This window comes from Megalobrama amblycephala, linkage group LG20 (genome assembly GCF_018812025.1).
Source record: "Megalobrama amblycephala isolate DHTTF-2021 linkage group LG20, ASM1881202v1, whole genome shotgun sequence".
In the NCBI taxonomy this organism is placed as follows: Eukaryota; Metazoa; Chordata; class Actinopteri; order Cypriniformes; family Xenocyprididae; genus Megalobrama; species Megalobrama amblycephala.
The window spans coordinates 22,346,838-22,369,094 of NC_063063.1; the positions used below are offsets into that span (position 1 = coordinate 22,346,838).

At 35.9% G+C, this 22,257-nt stretch overlaps 1 protein-coding gene across 1 annotated transcript in view; it reads right to left on the minus strand.

The window, feature by feature from the left end:
• The window catches only part of grin2cb (glutamate receptor, ionotropic, N-methyl D-aspartate 2Cb), a 64,155-nt gene that overhangs the window by 34,460 nt on the left and 7,438 nt on the right, over positions 1 to 22,257 (minus strand). The window contains 3 exon segments of the mRNA XM_048170860.1: positions 3,318 to 3,756; positions 19,915 to 19,985; positions 20,345 to 20,407. Coding sequence (XP_048026817.1) covers positions 3,318 to 3,740 — 423 coding nt within the window. The 5' untranslated portion in view covers positions 3,741 to 3,756; positions 19,915 to 19,985; positions 20,345 to 20,407.

Genomic DNA, 22,257 nt, shown 5'->3' on the forward strand with positions numbered 1-22,257 from the left:
GGAACTTGAACAATAAGAGTCGAAAAAACTTCCATAGACAAATCCAAATTAAACCCTGCGGCTTGTGACGATGCATTGATGTCCTAAGACACGAAACGATCGGTTTGTGTGAGAAACCGAACAGTATTTATATAATTTTTTTACCTCTAATACACCACTATGTCCAACTTCGTTCAGCATCCGGTTAGTGAGGTCTGATCGCGCTCTGACAACGGAAGTGATGTCTCGCACTCATTGAAGTATATGGGCGAGACATCACTTCCGGCATCAGAACGCGTTTTTTGACCTCACTAACAGGATGCTGAATGCAGTTGGACATAGTGGTGTTTTAGAGGTAAAAAATGATAAAAATACTGTTCGGTTTCTCGCACAAACCGATCGTTTCGTGTCTTAGGACATCAATGCGTCGTCACGAGCCGCAGGGTTTAATTTGGATTTGTCTGTCGTGTTTTTATTTACTCTTATAGTCAAAGTTCCCGCTGACTTGCATTATACCACTGACAGACGGCAGCGGTTGGAGTTAAAATTCATCATTTGTGTTCTACTGAGGAAACAAAGTCACCTACATCTTGGATGCACTGGGGGTAAGCAGATAAACATCAAATTTTCATTTTTGGGTGAACTATCCCTTTAATATTTTCTGTGAAAAAAATTGAAATAAATGAATACATTAAATTTCAGGCCATACAGGCTTTATCCACTGTCTGGAGCTGGCACCCACTTACAAAAAGGGAAGCTCAGCCCCGATTGTAACATCTAGTGCAAAAGTGATATTTTAAGCTCACTTTATTTATTTTGAAGGCACTTGGCCATTGACAGTGTCCCATGCTCCTGGGAATTCATGAAAAAATCCCATACCAGATGTTTGTGACCTCCAGTCAAATCCATCAAGCTAGCAACAGCTTATTCAATTGCATGGGATTTATATGTGCAATATACATTGGTTTGTCTTGCTGTAGCATGACCAGATTCAAACAAAGTACAACAGGATGTTGCATATCTCTGCCTCCGCCCACCGCATGTCTATACAAAGGGAAATGTGTAATCGCATCAAATTTATATGATATGATATGCAAGTATTTCTCAAAGGAGATTAAATGCCTAATCCACAATCTGGTAATGTGGTATGAAATATGGTTTATAGCTTTATGCAAATATTTCTTTGTGGCAGTTTTTCTAATTTGACTGATATTTAATATGTTACATATATCTAATATGTAACCCTTACTTTGAAGTCTAAGTCAGAATTAATCCATTTTTGTATTATAGTGTGCTGTCTGAAATATTAAAACTTCATTATATGAATGAGATTTGGAAATGATAAATATGAAGGATGCAAGAGATTCTTTTTAGGTTTTCCCTCGGTGCTCTTTAATAAAAATAGGAACATGGTCATTGGGCTGTTCAAAAGATTTGGCAAATTATTCAGGATATTTATATTTCATGCTCTATGGTTAAACTCCTGATAAATTATTCCCTACCAGAATGCTTCATTTTAATCCAGTTCTTACACAATTATCTGACATTGGAGACAAAAGCATATTTTTGGCTTTCTGTTCCACTTTATACATCTTATCATCCTTTTTTTCTGCATACCGTGCTGAAAGTCTGAAAGGCATTTGAAAATGACAGCTGGGCAGGAAGGAGTCATCCACTCTCTAGCTGGTATTGAAGATACTCATCTGTCCCATTAAATCAAGGGCTATTGTGATTCTCATTTAAAGATATACATCTTTTGCCAGTCTAAATGCATAATGATTGTTTAACTGTCTAAAAAGTGTACTTTTTTCTTTTGTGGATTTCAGATATCAGATGCTGCAAAATCCACACAGCTTGCACTAATAGAGAAAAAGCGACACAACTGCACATGCCTTTAGTAATGCTTTTTCAAAATTAAAGGATTAGTTAAGCCAAAGCCAAAGATGAAGGTTTTTCAAAAGTGAAAACCCAAAAATTCTGTTTGTGTTTTTTCCTTAAACTTTTCCAATAGACAAGACTGTAATTTTTACTTCATTCAAACAGAGTTTAAGCTGCCATTAGATGCTCAATAAATGTACCTTTGCACGCTGTATGTAAAATTACAGTCATGAAAGTCTTATACGCAGTTGCCTTAAAATGTGCATTGAACAGCTGTAATTTTATGTCATTTCTTGATGTTATTCAGAAGTATCCAGACCTCAGTAATCAGTGGAAAATGGGACACAACTGTTGGGTGCTGGTTATACATCATAACACATATTGATTTTCACACCTCACAAAATCACTTTTCCACACAGCTGTTCAATAGCATGCAGTGCAGGGGGCTCTAAATACACACACAAACCACATGCACATGCTAACGTTTGTCGACCTCGCAGCAGTTATTTTAGACTCGCTGTGTCTAATAAGAGCTGTGAGAACAGCGTTCCTGAAATGACTTCACAGATACCCCTGATTAAATCGTGATTTGATATTTGAAATAAATATATGAAGTTTTTCTTTCGTGCTGAGTTTTAACTGTACTCTGAGTGAAGCACAGGGGATTCTGTTGCATTGTTGTAATTCTAATAAATTTCTTGTTTATGAATGATGTTATTGAATGTTATTGAACCTTAAGTGTTATGCTGGGACGCACATTGATTTTGTACATATAATTACTGCATTTAATTACATTTTCATTATGCTTTTCTGTGTAACAAACACATTTCGGTGTTGGGGGCAAATTGGTGCAATTCAGTTCAATATGATCATTTTAATTCAAAAAGTTTTTACATGGTGTAAATCATTCTCATTTTTTGGTGCGTAAACTGTCAGAATGCAACGAGGAATGATTCTGCTTTACAAATGATTTACATAGAAATGTGTTCAGCACAAAGTAAAATAATTTGTATAATTTCTGATAAAAGCATTCATTTTAATGTGAAAATTTATATACAAAAAGTTTTACAAACGATTCACACAGACATTACTTGTAAAATTTAATTACGGCAGAAAAGTTTAATGAATTATTTTCGGTCACATTCAATTTAATGTGACCATTTTGTGTATGTTTTATGTTTAAAAAGCTTTACGAATAATTTGTACAGAAATTTGCTCTGCTTGTGTTTAATGAATATGACCCAGTGAATAAAATTTTCTGTAGTTAAATAAAAAAATTAATTTAGATTTTTAGGTGATCCAAAGGCACTTTTTTCTAGTTGCAAGGACAATCCTTTTGTAGTAACTTAGTAGTGTTGAATGAATTGTGATCTCAGAAAATTCCCATTTCTTATTAAACCTTCTTCCTTTCAGCTGACAGATCCCTAAGATTCACCACGTCCACCTTTTCAAACACTTACTTTATGTGGAATAACAACTGCAGAACCTCCACTGATGCCTACGATGGGGATGGACGTCTGAGAGGAGATAAAGTCTAAGATTTGTGCCACAGCTTCTGAGTCCACGTCATCTTCAAACACCACTCCGTGGAGGCTCTCTGCTGCCATAGTCTGACAGAGACGTGTGAGTAAAGCCCTGGGGTTAGTGTCATTCACCAGCACGGTGATGGGGTTCACTTCCAGGGGCATGTCTAGGAAGTTTTCTGGACTCAGACGGCCTTTGATCTCACTGTGGTGAGCCAAACCACTGAAAACCACAGCCACGTTGACCGAGGGAGGACCAAAGAATGGACGTCCCCGGCAGGGAGGCACTACATTGAGTAACAGATGAAAGAAGAAGAGGAGTTGAAGAGAGGGACCCCAACACCCTTGAGGAGTGGCCATTTCAGCCTCCTAGAGCCTGAGAGAGAGAGAAAGAGAGTAAACACTTCAAAATTATTTGCCAGTTTGTAAAATGTCATACTTGTGTATAATTTAGGTATAATTAAAACAATATATATATATATATATCATGGTTTCCTCAAAAATATTAAGCAGCACAACTGTTTTCAGCATTGATAATCAGGGCTTGACATTAAGTTTTTTTTGCTCACCAGCCACTGTGGCTAGTGGTTTTCCAAAGTTACTAGCCACTCAGCATTTTCACTGGCCACAATTTTGACATCGATACCATGGTGAAAAACCACCATATATATATATATTTGTAATATTATCTCATAATATGACAGTAGGTATATTATGCTGCTGTCACTTTAAGACCTGATGCACAGATCCATTATACTGTTACACATGCGATTTCTTTCTCAACTGTTTACGTTCACTTAAGAATACTCTCCAAAACCTGCATTTAGACATTATTTTGTGTGTATTTACGGAAGAGGATTAGGGCCAAGCAATAATAAAAAAATAAAACCATCTTGAGATTAAAATTGTTAAATTTCGAGAAAAAACTCGTTAAATTTCGAGAAAAAAGTCGAGATAAAATGTTGAGAATAAACTTGTTAAATTACAAGAAAAAACTTGTTAAATTTCGAGAAAAAAGTCAAGATAAAATGTTGAGAATAAACTCGTTTAATTACGAGAAAAAACTTGTTAAAATTCAAGAAAAAAGTCGAGATAAAATGTTGAGAATAAACTTGTTAAATTACGAGAAAAAAACTCGTTAAATTTTGAGAAAAAAGTTAAGAAAATGTTGAGAATAAAGTCATTAAATTACGAGAAAAAAGTCGTTATATTATGAGAATAAATTCGTTAAATTATGAGAAAAATGTCGTTAAATTTCGAGAAAAAAGTCGAGATAAAATGTTGAGAATAAACTCGTTAAATTACGAGAAACTCGTTAAAACTCGTTAAAACTCGTTAAATTTCGAGAAAAAAGTCGAGATAAAATGTTGAGAATAAAGTCATTAAATTATGAGAAAAAGTCGTTAAATTACGAGAATAAATTCGTTAAATTACGAATTTGTTCTCATAATTTAACAACTTTTTTCTCGTAATTTAATGACTTTATTGTCATAATTTAACGGATTTTTTCTCAACATTTTATCTAGACTTTTTTCTCGAAATTTAACAAAATTTTTCTCATAATTTAATGAATTTGTTCTCGTAATTTAACGACTTTTTTCTCATAATTTAATGACTTTATTCTCAACATTTTATCTAGACTTTTTTCTTGAAATTTAACGAGTTTTTTCTCATAATTTAATGAGTTTATTCACAACATTTTATCTCGAATTTTTTTCTCAAGTTTTTTGTCGAAATTTAACAACTTTAATCTCAAGATGGTTTTATTTTTTTATTATTGTTTGGCCCTAATCCTCTTCCGTATGTATTTGACTGTTTATGCACAATAAGCAACAAAAAAGAACTCAGTTTAGTACTGAGGTGCCTTTATGGGCTTTATACAAAATCTACAGCAATGAGTAAAATTATGAGCAACACATGCAATCCCATGCCAAAATTCAAAGCCTGTTTCACCAAAAATATTCATCCAGAGCAAATGAGATGAGTAAGTAATTAGACAAGTAAGTAAGGGGAGATGGGTTTGTGTGTCAACTCGCTGTTGGAGAGATGAGAGAGCGAGAAAGCGCAGCTGGTAACGTAATCTATTTTGCAGAAAATCAGTATTGGAAGTGTTTCAGTGATATGTATCGAAAAATCAATATTTTTGTTAACTACATTGCACTTAGTTTATTATTTCAGATGCCTATTCAAAAGACTACAATTGAAAAATGTATATATTAATATAAAATTCAACCTGCCAAAGTGGCTAGTAGGAGTGACTGCGTCACACACCACTGCTGAAATCCGCTCACATTTGGTGGGTGTTAATGACAAGCCCTTTTGATAATAATAATAAGAAACGTGTCTTGAGCATCAAATAAGCATATCAGAATGATTTCTGAAGGATCATGTGACACTGAAGACTGGAGTAATGACCCTGAAAATTCAACTTTGCATCACAGGAATAAAGTAAAACTTAAAATATACAGTATTAATAAGAAAACTGCAGAGACTTCTTTCAAAAACATTAAAAAATCGTACAAACCCCAAACTTTTGAACCGCAGTGTACATTTATATTTTTATATGGGGTGACTTTCAAATGAGCGACAAGCAGCAGTGATTATTCAGCAATATTGATTTCTGTGCGTTCGTCGTGAGATGAAAATAGGACACAGCATTGCATTGTTGTGAACGAGAGTGACAAATAAAAAGCACAGCTGCATAAATCTACCTTTGTCCAGTGTTATTTATATGCACAGACACACATATAATATCCATAAGTGTCATCCACACAAAATCCAAACTCAATAAATAATTACACAAACTCAATGTGTAAACACAGTACCTACACGTAATTATTAGATTAATCTTAATTGAATTCTTGTGGTTTCACAAGCTAAATTTTAATTGATTCATTTTAATCTATTTTATTTTACTGATAAGATACACACAATACAAAATTATTGCCTCATTTAACATAAATAAAGAACAAGTGTGCTTTAATGTATAGTAATCCTGTGTTTAAAAACCACTCACGTGGTCTGAATGTCTATTTCTGTCACTCATAATCTCGGATTGCATGTGTTCTGATCACAGTGTGCATGAGCCTTTGTGACACAACAGGCCATTAGCAGGCTGAGTGGGAGGTTTACAATGAATCCAGCAGGGAATCACATCTAAACTCAGCTCTCAACACTTCACAGGGGCCGGTCCCTGATCTCTCAACCCACAGATGGTGCAGGTCATTGAAAGCTCACCTTTAGTGAGAAAAAAAAAAACTTGATGAATGCTTGTTTAACGATTTCATTTCACACCACTGCAAGTTTGTGAACCACTGATATCTTTACAGCGAACACGTCTATAGCATATGTTGTTCGTCTTAATCTTAAAGTGACCGTATAGACCTTAAAGTCTAGTAATTTCAAGGACGGGCCCCTTGGAGCGACCTCGGGTCAAGTGCATTACTAGTAACCATGGTGATAGAGCATGATAGCGATCTCAGTTTCTGGGTCACAGCTACTTGGAAATGAACCAGCAACCTTTGGGCTGCCAGTTCTGAACTTTAACCATTGGGTTACCGCTACATTTCAAAGTGTGTTACAGTACACACAAATGAAACTGGCTTGTAAGAAAGAGCAAGGACTTTCTTTTCAACAGCAAACTAAACCAGAATCTGATGAGATGCACTTGAATTAGAATCTTAAAGGTTAGGCCCATCCATCCATGCCACCATCTTACGACTGTGACACTTCAGCCTATTAAACTATCAGAGCTAGCTGTTGGACCATGGACTGTAATTACTATGCATGATAAATGCAACATTCACATTGTGATAGCTATCATGTTCCTTAAAATGCTCCCATGAAAACATCTGGCTGCTAATAAACCTAATTGCTATGTTAAGGCTATATAATTTGTTAAGAATGTGTGAGGAATCACTTTCTTTTATGATGTGTATTGCATTGTTTTGCAACCGACTTCATTAGTGGCACTCCTCACCCAATATGGGACTTTCTGCACAAGTGGAAGACAGATGGTGAAGTAAGGATGGAGATATGCATTCCAATTTCAAAAGCAACAAAACCAAACACAAGACTTGCCATGAGAAACCCCAGACACTCAGAAAGAGTTAAAGCCGTCATGGTCTCTGTCCTCTCTCTTTCTTTCCCTCTCTGTCTGCTTTTTTAAAATCCTCATTAAAAAGACACCGTTCAAACTCCACTCAATACTGGCAAAGCATCAATGAGCATATTTGTATGCTCGTAACTCAACGAAATCCTCACACTTACCCAAGCAGTGGAGTTAACATAGCAACAGCTGGGAGAGTTTCCAGGGAACATGACAGAGAGGAGTGAAAAAAAGAGTGTCTTACATTTCAAAAATATACGTCTATAGGGTGTTTCTTCAACTAGACACCTCTGGTCTTGTGGAGTTTGTTAAAACACACTTTGAAAACTCTCACTAGTTTATTTGTCTACTAACCATGTCCAAAAGTTGATATCATGAGCATTCCAGCACATCTCAAATTATGTATTGTGTTTAATAGCAATAGCATTCTATGGTGTAAAGGACATTTTAAACATTTAAACGATATTATGTATCCTAAATAAATTATATTTTCACACTTAATTTGACTGGAAACAATACAAATATTCTGTTCACAGTTACATTCGTTTTTCTTTGCTTTCATATTTCATCCAGGGTTATTATACAGTAGTTAACTAAAACATTTTATTAAATAAATGTTAACTAAAAAACATTTATTTCAGCTAGTTGCTAAGGCTTTTTAGTTTAATTAATGTAAAAAAAAATAATAATAATAAATTATTAAATTATTGCTTATTATTATTAAGTAAAAATTAATCAAATCTATAAAGACATTAAAACAACTTTAACTAAAATTAAAATTAAATTCAAAATATGAATAAAAACTATAATAATATCTCAGTGATACTACACTCTAAAAAAATGGGTTAAAAAAAAAACAAGTTGGGTTAAATATGGATAAACCCAGCAATTGGGTTGTTTTGACCCAGCAGTTGGGTTAAATATGGATAAACCCAGCAATTGGGTTGTTTTGACCCAGCAGTTGGGTTAAATATGGATAAACCTAGTGATTGGGTTGTTTTGACCCAGCAGTTGGGTTAAATATGGATAAACCCAGCGATTGGGTTGTTTTGACCCAGCAGTCGGGTTAAATGTTTGACCAACCTGCTGGTTAGGTTTCTTTAACTTAACTATTGTTTAAAATGTACTATATTGCTCAACTAAAATGAACCCAAAATAGGTTGGAAATGAACATTTATTAATATGTTTAATAAACAATAATTAAATAATAAACATTTATTAAATTGCTTATTATTAAATGTTCACCTTTTGATTATATTGTTGCCTCTATTAATTGTGTGTCTGATTTTTAATTTCCAACCTTTTTTGGGCTCATTTAAGCCAGCTATATAGTCATTTTTAATCATTAGTTGGGTTAAAAACGACCCAATCACTGGGTTTGTCCATATTTAACCCAACTTGGGTTGTTTTTAACGTTGGTTAATCATTATTTTATTTATGTATTATCTTTATTTTTTGTTAAAATGTAATATGGGTGAATTCAGGTTGATTGGGACACTTTTTCCAAGTCATTTCAATGGCAAAAAGTGTCCTGAATACCCTGAATTCATATTTTATATTTTATTCACCCTAATTCATATTTTATAATATTGTTTCATATTTTAAGATATGAAAAGAAAATCTAGGTCTAGGACAGAGGGGGCGGGCAGTTAAGTAAAGTAGCAAAAATAAATGAATGCCTGGTGACAAGTTTCCAAGACACTTTTAATTTGACCTTATAACAAAGGGGAAAAAAGTTGAAATGTTTAAGTTTTAATAACAATCAACCCCTGGGACATAAGTGCCAATAGATGAAGAAACACCCCTATATTGGATGTCTTCAGAGTGTGTGTGTGTTTGTTGGCCTGCTGCACGTGACACTGTGAACAGCAGTGAGACACCTGCAGCCTTGCTTTGATGACAGCAAATGGAACACACACACACACACACACACACACACACAGAGTCAGGCTGCTGCACGATAATATATTCGCACTCCCGTTTTGAGTTTGTTAGATCTGCTGTTGATGTGATCTTCTCATGTCCTTTTCAAGTCCTCAGATCTCTTTTAAAATGGACACTTTGAAATGTCTTTGACCATAGATCCCATGGACAATCACATCACACAGAAAGAGCACGTGTTCTTATTTCAAACAAATCAACAAAAGAAAGAAAATGAAAGAGTTCATCAATGTCAGACAACAAACAGCTGTCATCCATTCTATTTTATGCCATCCCTGGATTGGATTGGTGTCCTACTCATATCATTCGAGTAAATATAAACAAAAAGTTTCCAGCATTCAGTTATGAAATAATATGAAGACAGAATGTCTATTACTTATAATAGTGATAAACGCACAGGGGTGCCTGAGTTACTGTAAGGCACTTCCCTGGATTCACAGCATTACACGTAAACACGTCTCATCGCAAAATTTAATCTGCACCTTCCATGTAGATAATCGCAGATAGAAATATTTTCAAAGTAAAACACCAGCTGTGGGTGCCAGCTGTCCACGCGGCATCTGATGAGTGAGGCTGATTAAAACACAATGGCTTTTAATACATTTTACATCTACAACCTTCACATCCACCATTCACTTTAGACAATAAACCAAACTGGAATTTCAATGGCAGTCAAATGAACAGAAATATTAAACAACCTCCACAACAAGAATGGGCATCAAAACTATTCGTTTGGACACAACAGAACTATTTGTTTCCTCACCGCAAAACACCTGCATAAAAAAATAATTTGAAAATATTCAAAAAAATCTGCTCTCATCCAGTAGAGTACAAAAAATATAGGTTTATGTCCCATCATGGCACAACTTCAAATGGTTGTAGAGTGGGCTTCGCTTCAACTACACACTGAACTGATCGCATTTTTGGTTAGACTAACATCTGCAACCATCAAAAATGACAATCAAACAGCTGTAAAACATACATGGATTGTCATACACAGCAGCCAGATGGTGTGTTATATTAGCACCGAATTAGCATCATGTGTGTTCTGTTGACGTATGTGTCCCCGAGGTAAAATTCCACCACAAACCAGAGTGTTAGCAAGTTTAAAGCTGATTTACATTTGGAGTTACACTATCGCTGCTATTTATAGCAACGATACCAAGCACATTCTCACTTCAGTGATGTTAACTCACACAAAGCTAATTCCTAGTCTCAATGTGGATTTTGATGAGTGATATGCCTGCTTTCTGTAATGTGGGACACAAGCCACTTGCTATTGTATTGGTCTTCAATCACACAGGAGAAGAGTGGGATCATGGCAAGTTTCCCTTTTAAGCTGCAGCCACAAAGGTTACGACAGAATCCCTCCTGTCCAGATGTTACCAGCTGCTTTAACCACCGTGTGAGCAACCGCTAAGAGACAAACTCAACGGACCGCAGACGCACACACACAAGCAAACATTATGAGGTAAGTATTTAAGAAGCAGCTAAGTTGCATATCTTGCCTACACAAACCTTAAATTTGTCACAAATAAAGCTACACAGGTTCACTGAAACTGCATAAAGCAACTCTTTTAAAAACAGATCACATGCTTATTTAGTATTCCACTCAAATTCAACGCATGCTGTATACATTTTTAACAGTGATCCAAGGTTAGAGAGCTCGAAATGTCACGGTCGGAGAACACATTAGTGTTTCTCAAATCTGCATGTATCACATATCCACTGATTTTCTCAAACCTCTGTGATCTCACCTGTTCAGCCATAATCATACAGGTTTCAGTGAGTCTGCTATAAAACAAAAAAACGATTATGACATTGAAATACAGATGGTAGCCTCACCAGTGCCAGCATTTGTAACCTGTGTGGCGGCACAGACAGAAACGGATGCTAATAGTGATGTATTAGTCACACTCCAAACAGTTGTGATTGGACATTAACGGATGTGCTTTTCGGCAACAATCACTGGGTCAGTCTTATGAATGCCAAGAGGGGCTGGAGTGTCTGTAATAAATAAATCACAATAACATGTCAGACCTTTCGAGTAGGCTCTCGTTTTCTCTTGAGACAAAACCACACACACACACACCAACAGATGATACTTGAGTGATAAATGACTCAGAATGTTTATGAATGTACATACTTTGACTCTATCGTTCACTTTCTATCACTTCTAATCTATTTTGCATTATGGCGACAAATTGAAATGTATGAATAAATAAATACGCACATACTGTACATATGTCAACGGTAAGCCTCGTTTTGTCACTGTCATACACACACTTTACAGGACGTCACATTCCATTTGTGAGGAAAATAAATCATCAGAAAAACATCAAGACAGCCAGAAAATCAATTTCCTTTCTTTGACCTTGGCCAATCTCAAGTCTCCAATATATTTGGTAATACTTTAGAATACTGTTCAGTTATTAACAAATAACTACACAGGAACAAATATTTAACGCAATATGGTAACACTTTATTTTACAGTGTCGTTGTTACACGTTACATGTAGTTACTGTTGTAATAACTATACATTTACATGCGATTAACCCTAAACCAAACCCTCATCCTAACCCTAACCCTATAGTAAGTACATGTAGTTAGTTAATTATTATTACTCAGCACTTAAATGTAACACATACACCTTAAAATAAAGTGTAACCCGCAATATTAACATTCTAGTAACTGCTATTTAAGTAATAGCGGCTCAGTTGAATGAGGTAGTTCACTATTAGCTAATTATTAACTACTATTTTCATACCTCCCAGAGGACTGCTAAGAACTACTATGTACAGATTAATAATTAATGTGAATGATGCATAATGTATAATTAATTCTAAAGTGAAGATCATGGTAACCCACTAGTAATGACTCAAGTATACTACCAAATCCTTCAGATGGTCATTTGGTAGCACTTGATGGATTTGGTAACACTTGAGTCATTACTAGTGGGTTACCATGATCTTCACTTTATAATACTGTTCCAAATAATTAGTAATTACTTTAGAAGTAAGTAACATTTGAGTCATTACTATTCAAAACCTTGCAAAAACCTTAAAAGCTTACAATGACTTCGGTCATCATTACTAGGGAGTTATCATGCTTTGCACTTTAGAATACTGTTCTAAATAATTAGTAATTCCTTTAGAAGGATGTAGTAACACTTGAGTTATTACAAGCGAGTTAACTTTAGAATTAATTACATACATACAATACATTATTCACATTAATTATGAACCTATATAGTAGTTCTTAGAGAGGTATGAAGAAAATAGTAGCTAACAGTGAACTACCACATTCAACTGAACTACTTACTATTTCATTAATCAGTTTCAGTTAATTGTTACACTCTAAAAAATGCTGGGTTAAAAACAACCCAAGTTGGGTTGAAAATGGACAAACCCAGCGATTGGGTTGTTTTAACCCAGCAGTTGGGTTAAATGTTTGCCCAACCTGCTGGGTAGTTTTATTTAAACCAACTATTGTTTAAAAATTGCTATATGGCTAGCTTAAAATGAACCCAAAATAGTTGGGTAATTAAAAACCAGTTGCAATTAGAGGCAACAATAATAGACAAAAGGTGAATGTTTATTAATAAGCTTTAATATTTTATTAATATAAATTTAATAGTTGAATAGTTTATTAATATAAATGTATTAATAAGCAATTTAATAAATGTTTATTGTTTAATAATTATTCATTGAACATTAATAATTGTTCATTTCCAACATACTTTGGGTTAATTTTAATTAAGCAATACAGTAATTTTTAAACAATAGTTGAGTTAAATAAAACTACCCAGCAGGTTGGGCAAACATTTAACCCTACCGCTGGGTTAAAACAACCCAATTGCTGGGTTTGTCCATTTTCAATCCAACTTGGGTTGTTTTTAACCCAGCATTTTTTAGAGTGTAGCATATATGTTTACCATATCTATAATATGTAAATATGATTACTGAGTTTTAAAAAAAAGCCTTCGACTCGCCTTTGCTATAATTTTACTACAAATTTAAAGAGTTTAAGATTAAAAACAGGTGTTTTTTAACCCAATTTGTCATGAATGACCCAGTTTCCCTCTTTCTCCCATTTTAATTGTGTGTAAACAAGTCCAGCGTCACTGACACAGACCGTGAGCTGACATACGCACGCCTCTGACATTCCCAGTGCCAGTGAAGGTATGTGTGTCAGAAAGCATTCAGGTCTCCAGACTCTCATTCACTCTGCCGGTTACGCTTTCGAGGACTGTTTCTGCACTCCGGCGAGCGAGCAGCCACGAGAAAGAGCGGCGCTCCACCTGTTAACTATAGCAGGTTTAGCCCCGCAGGCATTTCCCCTGCCACGCACTCAAAACCCAGAGATGGAAAGCCGCTCTTCATGGACACATGCACAAAGGTTGAGCGGAGCTGTATATTAGCTGTCAACAGTGGACTGAATGAAAGGGAGTTTTCTTACCTGTGCCGTCTGGATGCATCCGAGCCCGACCCCAAGCTGTACATTCTTCAGCTGTGCGTCTCCGCCTCCTCTTGTTTCCTCTTCTCGCCTTTGCTTCCTCTCACCTCCTTTTGGCCTTTTCTATCTTTCGCACTGTCTCTCTCTCCTTCTCTCAACACTTGTGTGAGTCTACTTGTGTGGCAGCTGAAGACCCTGCTGTGGTGATGGCATTTCTCTCCCTCTCCCTCTCGCTCTTCCTGGCAAAGAGGGTCAAACTGAAGATGGTGACACTGACACGGTGAGGAAAGAGATGGAGGGAATTAGCGAGAAACAGACAGACAAGTGTCCAAAAAAAGAGGAGAAACAGCTGTTAGCAGCTTCGCCGGCTCGTGACGCCGACGAGAGACAGCTGGAGAGTCGCAGTTGTGATCTCTGACTGAGGAAAGGTGCGAGAGCAGGTGGGGAGACGCGTGGCGGTGACTCCCTGAGCTCACGGATTGGCGTGCGAATGCGAGAGGTGGTGTCTTACTCTATAACTCTTGAATAAATCTCACACGGATCTTGTTTACCTGTGCCTAAAGTTGCGATATGCCTGTAGCGTGTGAACTGGAAGCTGAAAAAGTAAGTTTAAAAGTGCGTCAGTCCAAAAAAAAAGAGAGTTTTTGGCATGGACTAACCCTTCATCCTCAATCAAACCGCTCATCCATAGCCTCCGCCCGCTCCATTGCGATCAACCTAGTTCTCCAACCTTGGGGAATAATCATGATGAAATGAGAAGGATGCTGGGAAGAGAGCACAGCTGATTAAAATAGATTCGAATGAAAGATTGGAGCTGTGTATGTGACCTTTTCCGTCTCTGGAGTTGTAGTCTGCTGATTTTGAGAAGGAAGTCCATGAAGATGCTTCTTAATTAGTCAAAATGTGTTGCTTATCTTCAGAATCTTTTATATCCGCAGGTGCCGCTTTTGGATTTAGTCCGGTTTCCAAAAAGTTTGCAGCTCTTGTAGTGTTGGCTGAGAAAAGCATGAAAGCAATCCAGAATAAATACACATTCACAAATGATGTTTGTCCAGTTTGTAGAGCAGATGTGGTGAGCGTCTCATCTGTTTGATGTGATCTGCCTTCTGCTCTCCAGACCACAGAACAAGCTTCTGATACCTAATCATGATGCTGTACAGATTTATCCTGCCTCCCCCCCTCCTCATTCTCTCATGCTTTTATTCTCTCTCTCTCTCTATCTCTCTCTCTATCCTAAGTCCCTTTTCACCATGTCTGTTCTTTTCTTCCCTGTCCTGTCTTGTTTGTTCTCTCTACCTCTATTACTCCTGCTTCAATCTGTCTTTCCCACCGTCTTTGCCATTATCCTTCTGCTGTAATTTAAATGCTCTTTCATTTCAAGCTTTCCTGTCGTTCAGAGAAGTTTCCTTGTCCTGTTGATTCTCTCTCTCTGTCTCTGACACTTCCAATTGTCCCTCCACATCCTTCAACCTTGCCTGTCCTTCAGATCTAAGGTTATTGTGAATGCAGTTTTGTCAGACAGCTATTACCAAATCTATCCACGTTCTCCACACAAATGTTTGTTTGTCCATATTATTTGTTTTAATACTAAGCAAATGACATTTTCTATTCCCTAATCCTAAACCTACCTTTACCAAAACCTTTCTAGATTTTTATAAAGACATTATATGTTTATCAAGCTTTTATTGGGGACAATGCGGATTTTATATTAAAATATAATAATATAAATGATATATATTCATATAGTACACTCTACTATTCTAAAGTTTGGGGTAAGTATGGGACAGCGACTCTCTCTCTCTCTTCTAACAACGAAGCTGTGAGTTTATTTATTTCAAAAACAGCGACGTTCCCCCCTCGTTGCCGATTAATATAATGTAGCGATTCGGTAGCGGTTTTAATACATGCCTTCCAGCCAATCAGAACAAAGTATTCAGACAGACCATGATATAAAAAGAAAAGTTTCTTAAGCACCAAATCAGCATATTAGAATGGTTTTTGTAGGATCATGTGACATTGAAGACTGTAATAATTGCCGCTGAAAATTCAACTTTGCTATCACAATAAATTACATTTTAAAATAAATTAAAATAGAAAACAGTTATTTTAAATTGCAATAATATTTACACCTTATTACGACCTATATTTACATTTTAAAGTCATGCGCCCTCTAGCTGGCGTAAAAATGAAATGACGTATGACTGTCGTTACCGATCAAAATGCGTGTTCATTTAAATGCAATGTGTGGACTTTTTACACCATTTGTCCTATTTCCATTTAGCAAAAATCACTTTTTTACTAACGACTTTTTGTACTTATGTGATCTTTCTTTATGTTTGCTGAAAATGGCATCTGTAGTAGTTATCTGAATTTATTGCACTCAAACTTCTCCTTTTTTTACAAAAAAAAAAACTAACAAAAGTTTTTTTTGTGATGGGTACACTGTAAAAAGAATTGTTGGTTTAACTTAAAAAGTAAGTTACCTGGTTGCCTTAAAATTTTGAGTTCATTGAAATTAAAAATTTGAGCGATTGGTTTAATCAACAGAAACTCAAAATATTATGTTATCTGAACCACATTAATTATGTAAGTTTGTAAAAAAGTTATGTAAAAAAAATGCTGTGATAACAAATCATGAAAATATGTTTTTGACAGTGTAGGCTTAGGGGTAGGGTTAGGGTGAGGGGATAGAATATATACAGTTTGTACAGTATAAAAATCATTATGTCTACGGAATGTTTGTACAGTATAAAAATCATTATGTCTACGGAAAGTTTGCACAGTATAAAATCATTATGTCTACAAATGTCCCCATAAAACATGGAAACGTGTGTGTTTGGATACATGTATGTGGATATTTATATTGATTTCTTTAGCAGACACTTTTACAAAAGACTTACAGATGAGGAATAAAACATAAGCAATTCACCCTAAGGAGAAAAGAACATAGATGAAAGTGAGAAATAGTTAAATAAACTTTTTCCTTTCCTTCTTAAGAGTTAGTATATTAAAAAGATTCAATCTATTGGTCACGGAAGAGATATATCTTTAGAAATATAACTGCAAGGGACTTGCTGCTTGGGTAGGTAGCAAGGAAAGATCACATACCAAAAAAAAAAAAAAAAAAAAATGTGTCTGTGTTTTTTCTAAAGAACATAATGTCCAAATGGAAAAGGATCATTTTAAACTTTAAATTAGTTGAAAGATGGAAGCGGAAAGTTAATTTTAAGATTATGATTTGGTTTAATTTCATTAGTTAAGAAAAAATCTAATTGAGTTTTGCTCTCCTGACACTGCAAATTAAACTTTCCACCAGTGAGGAGACTTCCACATATCTAATCTCTACTGTAACCCATAATCCAGGAGAAAATCATACTGGTTTTCGCATTCATGACAGCCTTAAATGGCAGAACCCTGGTGTTTCAGTTGAAGTAGACTACTAATAATATACTTCTTAAATCAGTGCTATAAACTACACACAGCTTCTGGTTCTTTGATTGCTGACGTATTTTAAACATGATGTCTTTTGCACCTGTACACCATGTGCAAAACTAAATATATACTACTACCGTGTTTAAAAAAGATCAGCCGGGATGCTGTCATGTAACACAAATGTGTTTTTTCACCACTAGAATGTGTTTTTTTCCTCCCTTTTTTTGTCCCAGCTTTAAAGACCTCCTGTCTCTTCTCATTTTCCGTCTGCTCAAAAGGAACTCTCTAAATTGTCTAAATCACTTTGTGCACATGGCAGCTTTTAAGAAACTATAAATACCGTGGTGCTATTTTAGTCCAGGCCAGGTGATGAGGCATACTGACAGGAGGAGAAACCAGTGTGACTCTTTAAACATGCTCCAGCTGAACTGTGCAAACTTTTTGCATTTGACACATTGGAAGCCACTTATAATGCACGATGACCTGCCTTTAAGGGTAAACACATACTTGACAAAAAAGAGAACATTTTAGTTACAAATATGTGATCACCATACATTTGGTTGGGGTCACAAAAAAAAAACATTATTTGTATATATTTCATTTTTATCAACATATGTCTATTTATTCACATGTATGTATATAACCACTAACTCTTGTCCCTCTCTCTCACTCATTTATTGCTAAGACACATTCTCATCTGTTGAGTTGACCCCCAGAGTGAGGTCTGCAACACATTTGTGGGGGCTCGTCCGGGATCAGCTCCACGTGGCACAAGGAGACTGATCCAAGCATCTCAGAACCGTTGGAACCAGGCGGCGGTGGAGCTAGAGGCCGGCAGCTGCTGCCCACATCCAGAGAGCGCGCCCAGAAAGCCGCATCTGACAGCACACAAATACTGTGTGGAATTGATTTCTCTTTCACGTCTTGGGCTTGAACGGACAATTTCACACAAAATTATGTCAAAATGCCCACCTTGGCCAGTATCCTAGTAAAGATAGTCGGTTATGTAAAGTGAATGTCGACAGTTGAGAAAGTAAACGCATGTGTAACAGTATATTGGATCCGTGCATTAGTCTTAAAGTGACAGTAGCCTAATATTCCTGCTGCTGTCTTTGTTTTTAATGTTAATCAAACAACAGATTCAATGCAATTCAAAAAATATCTAGACGGAATAACTTTTGTAACTTTTATGAGAATTAATCTATATTTAATTTATACAGTGAAGACTACTATGCAGTGCTATTTTACATTTGATTACTTTATTCAATTTCTGTAACTAACCTACATCTAACTGTTAGATCTACCTGAAAAGCACTGTTTATTTATTTGGCATCTTTTCTATTGTGTTTATTTTGCTATTTCTTGTAGTTTGATTATTTTACCATATTTTGTTACAGACTGTTTACTTGACTTTAATAGTGTTTGATTTATATATTATATAGATTTATATATTATATTATATTTATGTAGAATTTTTTTCCGTTTTCATTGTTCTTGCATTCCATTTAAAATGTCTGGTGAGTAAAATAAAAAATTTACTAGCCAATGGCGACTGTGTGTCCGTAAAGGGTTGAGGGTCTAGAGGGATGGCAGAGACTGACATCATGGCAGATTGTGCTAGGAAGTGGCTGGTGTGGGACATCAAGAAAGACTTAAAGGTGCCATAGAACTTTTTTTAAAAAGATGTAATATAAGTCTAAGGTGTCCCCAGAATGTGTCTGTGAAGTTTCAGCTCAAAATACCCCATAGATTTTTTTTAATTCATTTTTTTAACTGCCTATTTTGGGGCATAATTAGAAATGAGCCGATTCAGGGTGTGTGGCCCTTTAAATCTCGTGCTCCACGTACATAACATAAAAAAAGTTCAAAGAGCTAATATAACCCTCAAAATGGATCTTTACAAAGTGTTCGTCATGCAGCATGTCTAATCGCATAAGTACAGTGTTTATTTTGATGTTTACATTGATTCTGAATGAGTTTGAGGCTGTGCTCCGTGGCTAACGGCTAATGCTACACTGTTGGAGAGATTTATAAAGAATGAAGTGGTGTTTATGAATTATACAGAATGCAAGTGTTTAAAAATGAAAATAGCGACAGCTCTTGTCTCCGTGAATACAGTAAGAAACGATGGTAACTTTAACCACATTTAACAGTACATTAGCAACATGCTAACGAAACATTTAGAAAGACAATTCACAAATATCACTAAAAATATCATGTTATAATGGATCATGTCAGTTATTATTGCTCCATCTGCCATTTTTTGCTATTGTTCTTGCTTGGTTACCTAGTCTGTTGATTCAGCTGTGCACATCCAGACGTTCTGCCCTTGTCTAATGCCTTTCATAATGTTGGGAACATGGGCTGGCATATGCAAATATTGGGGGCGTACACCCCGACTGTTACGTAACAGTCGGTGTTATGTTGAGATTCGCCTGTTTTTCGGAGGTCTTTTAAACAAATGAGATTTATATAAGAAGGAGAAAACAATGGAGTTTGAGACTCACTGTATGTCTTTTCCATGTACTGAACTCTTGTTATTTAACTATGCCGAGGTAAATTCAATTTTTGAATCTAGGGCACCTTTAATCACCTTACCTGCTGATGAACTGTTTCACATCGTCAAGGTCATCGGGCCAAAACCAAGGAAAGACACATCCGAACTGGATCTGGAAGACAGTGGGGGATGTTTTGAGTCCTTGCTTGAGGCTGAGGACCAAGATATGAGTGAACTGTTATCATTACAACAGACTGTGAATCCTATTAAACAAGCATGTACAGTTGTATATTCACATGACGTTAAAGACATACATCCAACATCGAGAACTCCCTCACACACCACTACTGATCCTGTTCAGTCAACATCACCATTCAATCTAATGACTTGGATGATGTTAGCAGCGCCAGAACTGACACAGAGACAGAAACACAGAGGACTTCTTGACTGAAGACACACTCTTGTCTCTCTCTTTCTTATTTACTCATCTGTTGAGTTGACCCCCAGAGTGAGGTCTAAAACAAATAGTACCTGATGCATAATGTTTTCTGGCAGTGTATGACAGCAGTAGTTCTTTTGGAAGCCCATTTCTGTCTGGGAGTAAAAAGTAAGATAGAAAATGTTAGATAAAGTTGAAGAAATAAAGTTACATTGTGACAAAGTTACACAAAATCGCAAATGCAAGATATAAAGTCCCACTGCAAGATATAAAGTCACATTCTCATATGCTCACTTTTTCATAACCCATAGACACATAAAACAAATAATGTTCTCCCCCAAAAATGACTTTTTTATGTCCCTTTCCTCAACTAAGCTCCTGGTTGTCCATTCCAAAAAGAGAATATAAATTTGTCCTAGTTTGTCAATGTGACAGCCAACAAGGTAAGAGACGGCAGGTCACAATTCTAATATCAACTAAAAGAGACGAATAGCATGTAATTGGAATTAAAACAAAATCTCCAAACTTTGTTTTAAAATGGTTTGAACAACATCTAATTTTTCTTTAATGTAAAACACAAGATCAATCTAATTTTCTTTACATTTCAAGATATTCAGTCCTGTCTAATTAGTTATATCAACTTAAATTGCTTGTCGCAATACAGTAAATAAAAATATGGATTGTATATGTGTAAGTCTGTGGCATTAAGATGTAACTGGAGCAACAGACTGTGTGTTGTCTTTCACACAAGTGAAAGTTTTTCTTGAATGTCAATACTGTTGATTGTCCACCTATGATGCACCCTGACAGCGTCTGAGAGAATTATACTGTTGTGCTGTACATATCACAAAAAAAGGTCTTAGTTCAAAGCAATTTAGTAAGCTATATGAGTTAAATAAAGTAAATTGCTTCATCAAAGTGCCTACACTTGTAGAATAGCTGCCTGAACTGTAATTGTGGTGAAATGGGTTATTGAGTTGTTCTGTGAAATACAAAGGATCATGTGTGTAACAACACAAAATCTCCTGTTCAGTCATTTGTCAAAATATGGGTTTTTCTCTGAGGTGTAAATTGAAATGCAGATGCTTTAGGTTCCCCAGGTTCAGCTGGTAGTCATGCCAGATCCTGGAAAGAAAATGTTGTGCGGTCAAGTGTCCCCTTAGGGCTCAGGTGGAGGCCGCCTGTCCATCAGGTGTCTTAGCATCAGCAGCTAATGTGCCAAAGGCAGAAAACTGCCAGAATTACACTGCATCAGATGAACTGAAAGTGGAAAATAGCAACATTGTGGAAATATAAAAATATTGCCTTGCATATAAATAAATCCAATCTTTCTTCTTTCATCTATGAAATGTGACATTTCAGAATTTTTTGCTGCGCCGCTGGCTATTTTTAGATAGACTTTAGTAAGAGACGCCGAAAAATGAGAAGGGAACGTGCAGCAGGGTTAACTTTGTTGTACTATTCCCATGAGAAGCAACAATCAAGAGTTCCGATTCTGACCGCAACTTAACATCTCATAAACAATATTAATAGACTAGACAGGTTTTAATATGGTATACATTTGGATACAATCTCCTAATGGTCCTCTCAAATGTTCCAAATGACAGCATAGTAATTCAGTGACAACCAGAAATCCAGAAAAGTTACTTATAGTATGCATATGCAATTGTTTATCAAGTACTGTAATAAATGTGATTTGACAAAAATGATACACATAAGACATAAATAGAGCCGAAAAACTAGTCCTGGTATAAAATCATAAAATGTGTTTTGTATGATGTTGTACAAGGTTTGACAAAGGGTTTCACCCAAAAATGAACATTCTATCATCATTTACTCAACCTCATGTCGTTCCAAAACTGTATGAATTTCTTTCTATTTGTGGCACATAAAAGAAGATATTTTGAGAAATGTCTCAAGTGTTTTTTTGTACACACAGTGGAAGTCAATGTTGTCTCCCAACAATCCTCAAAATATCTTCCTTTGAGTTCCACAGTAAAAACAG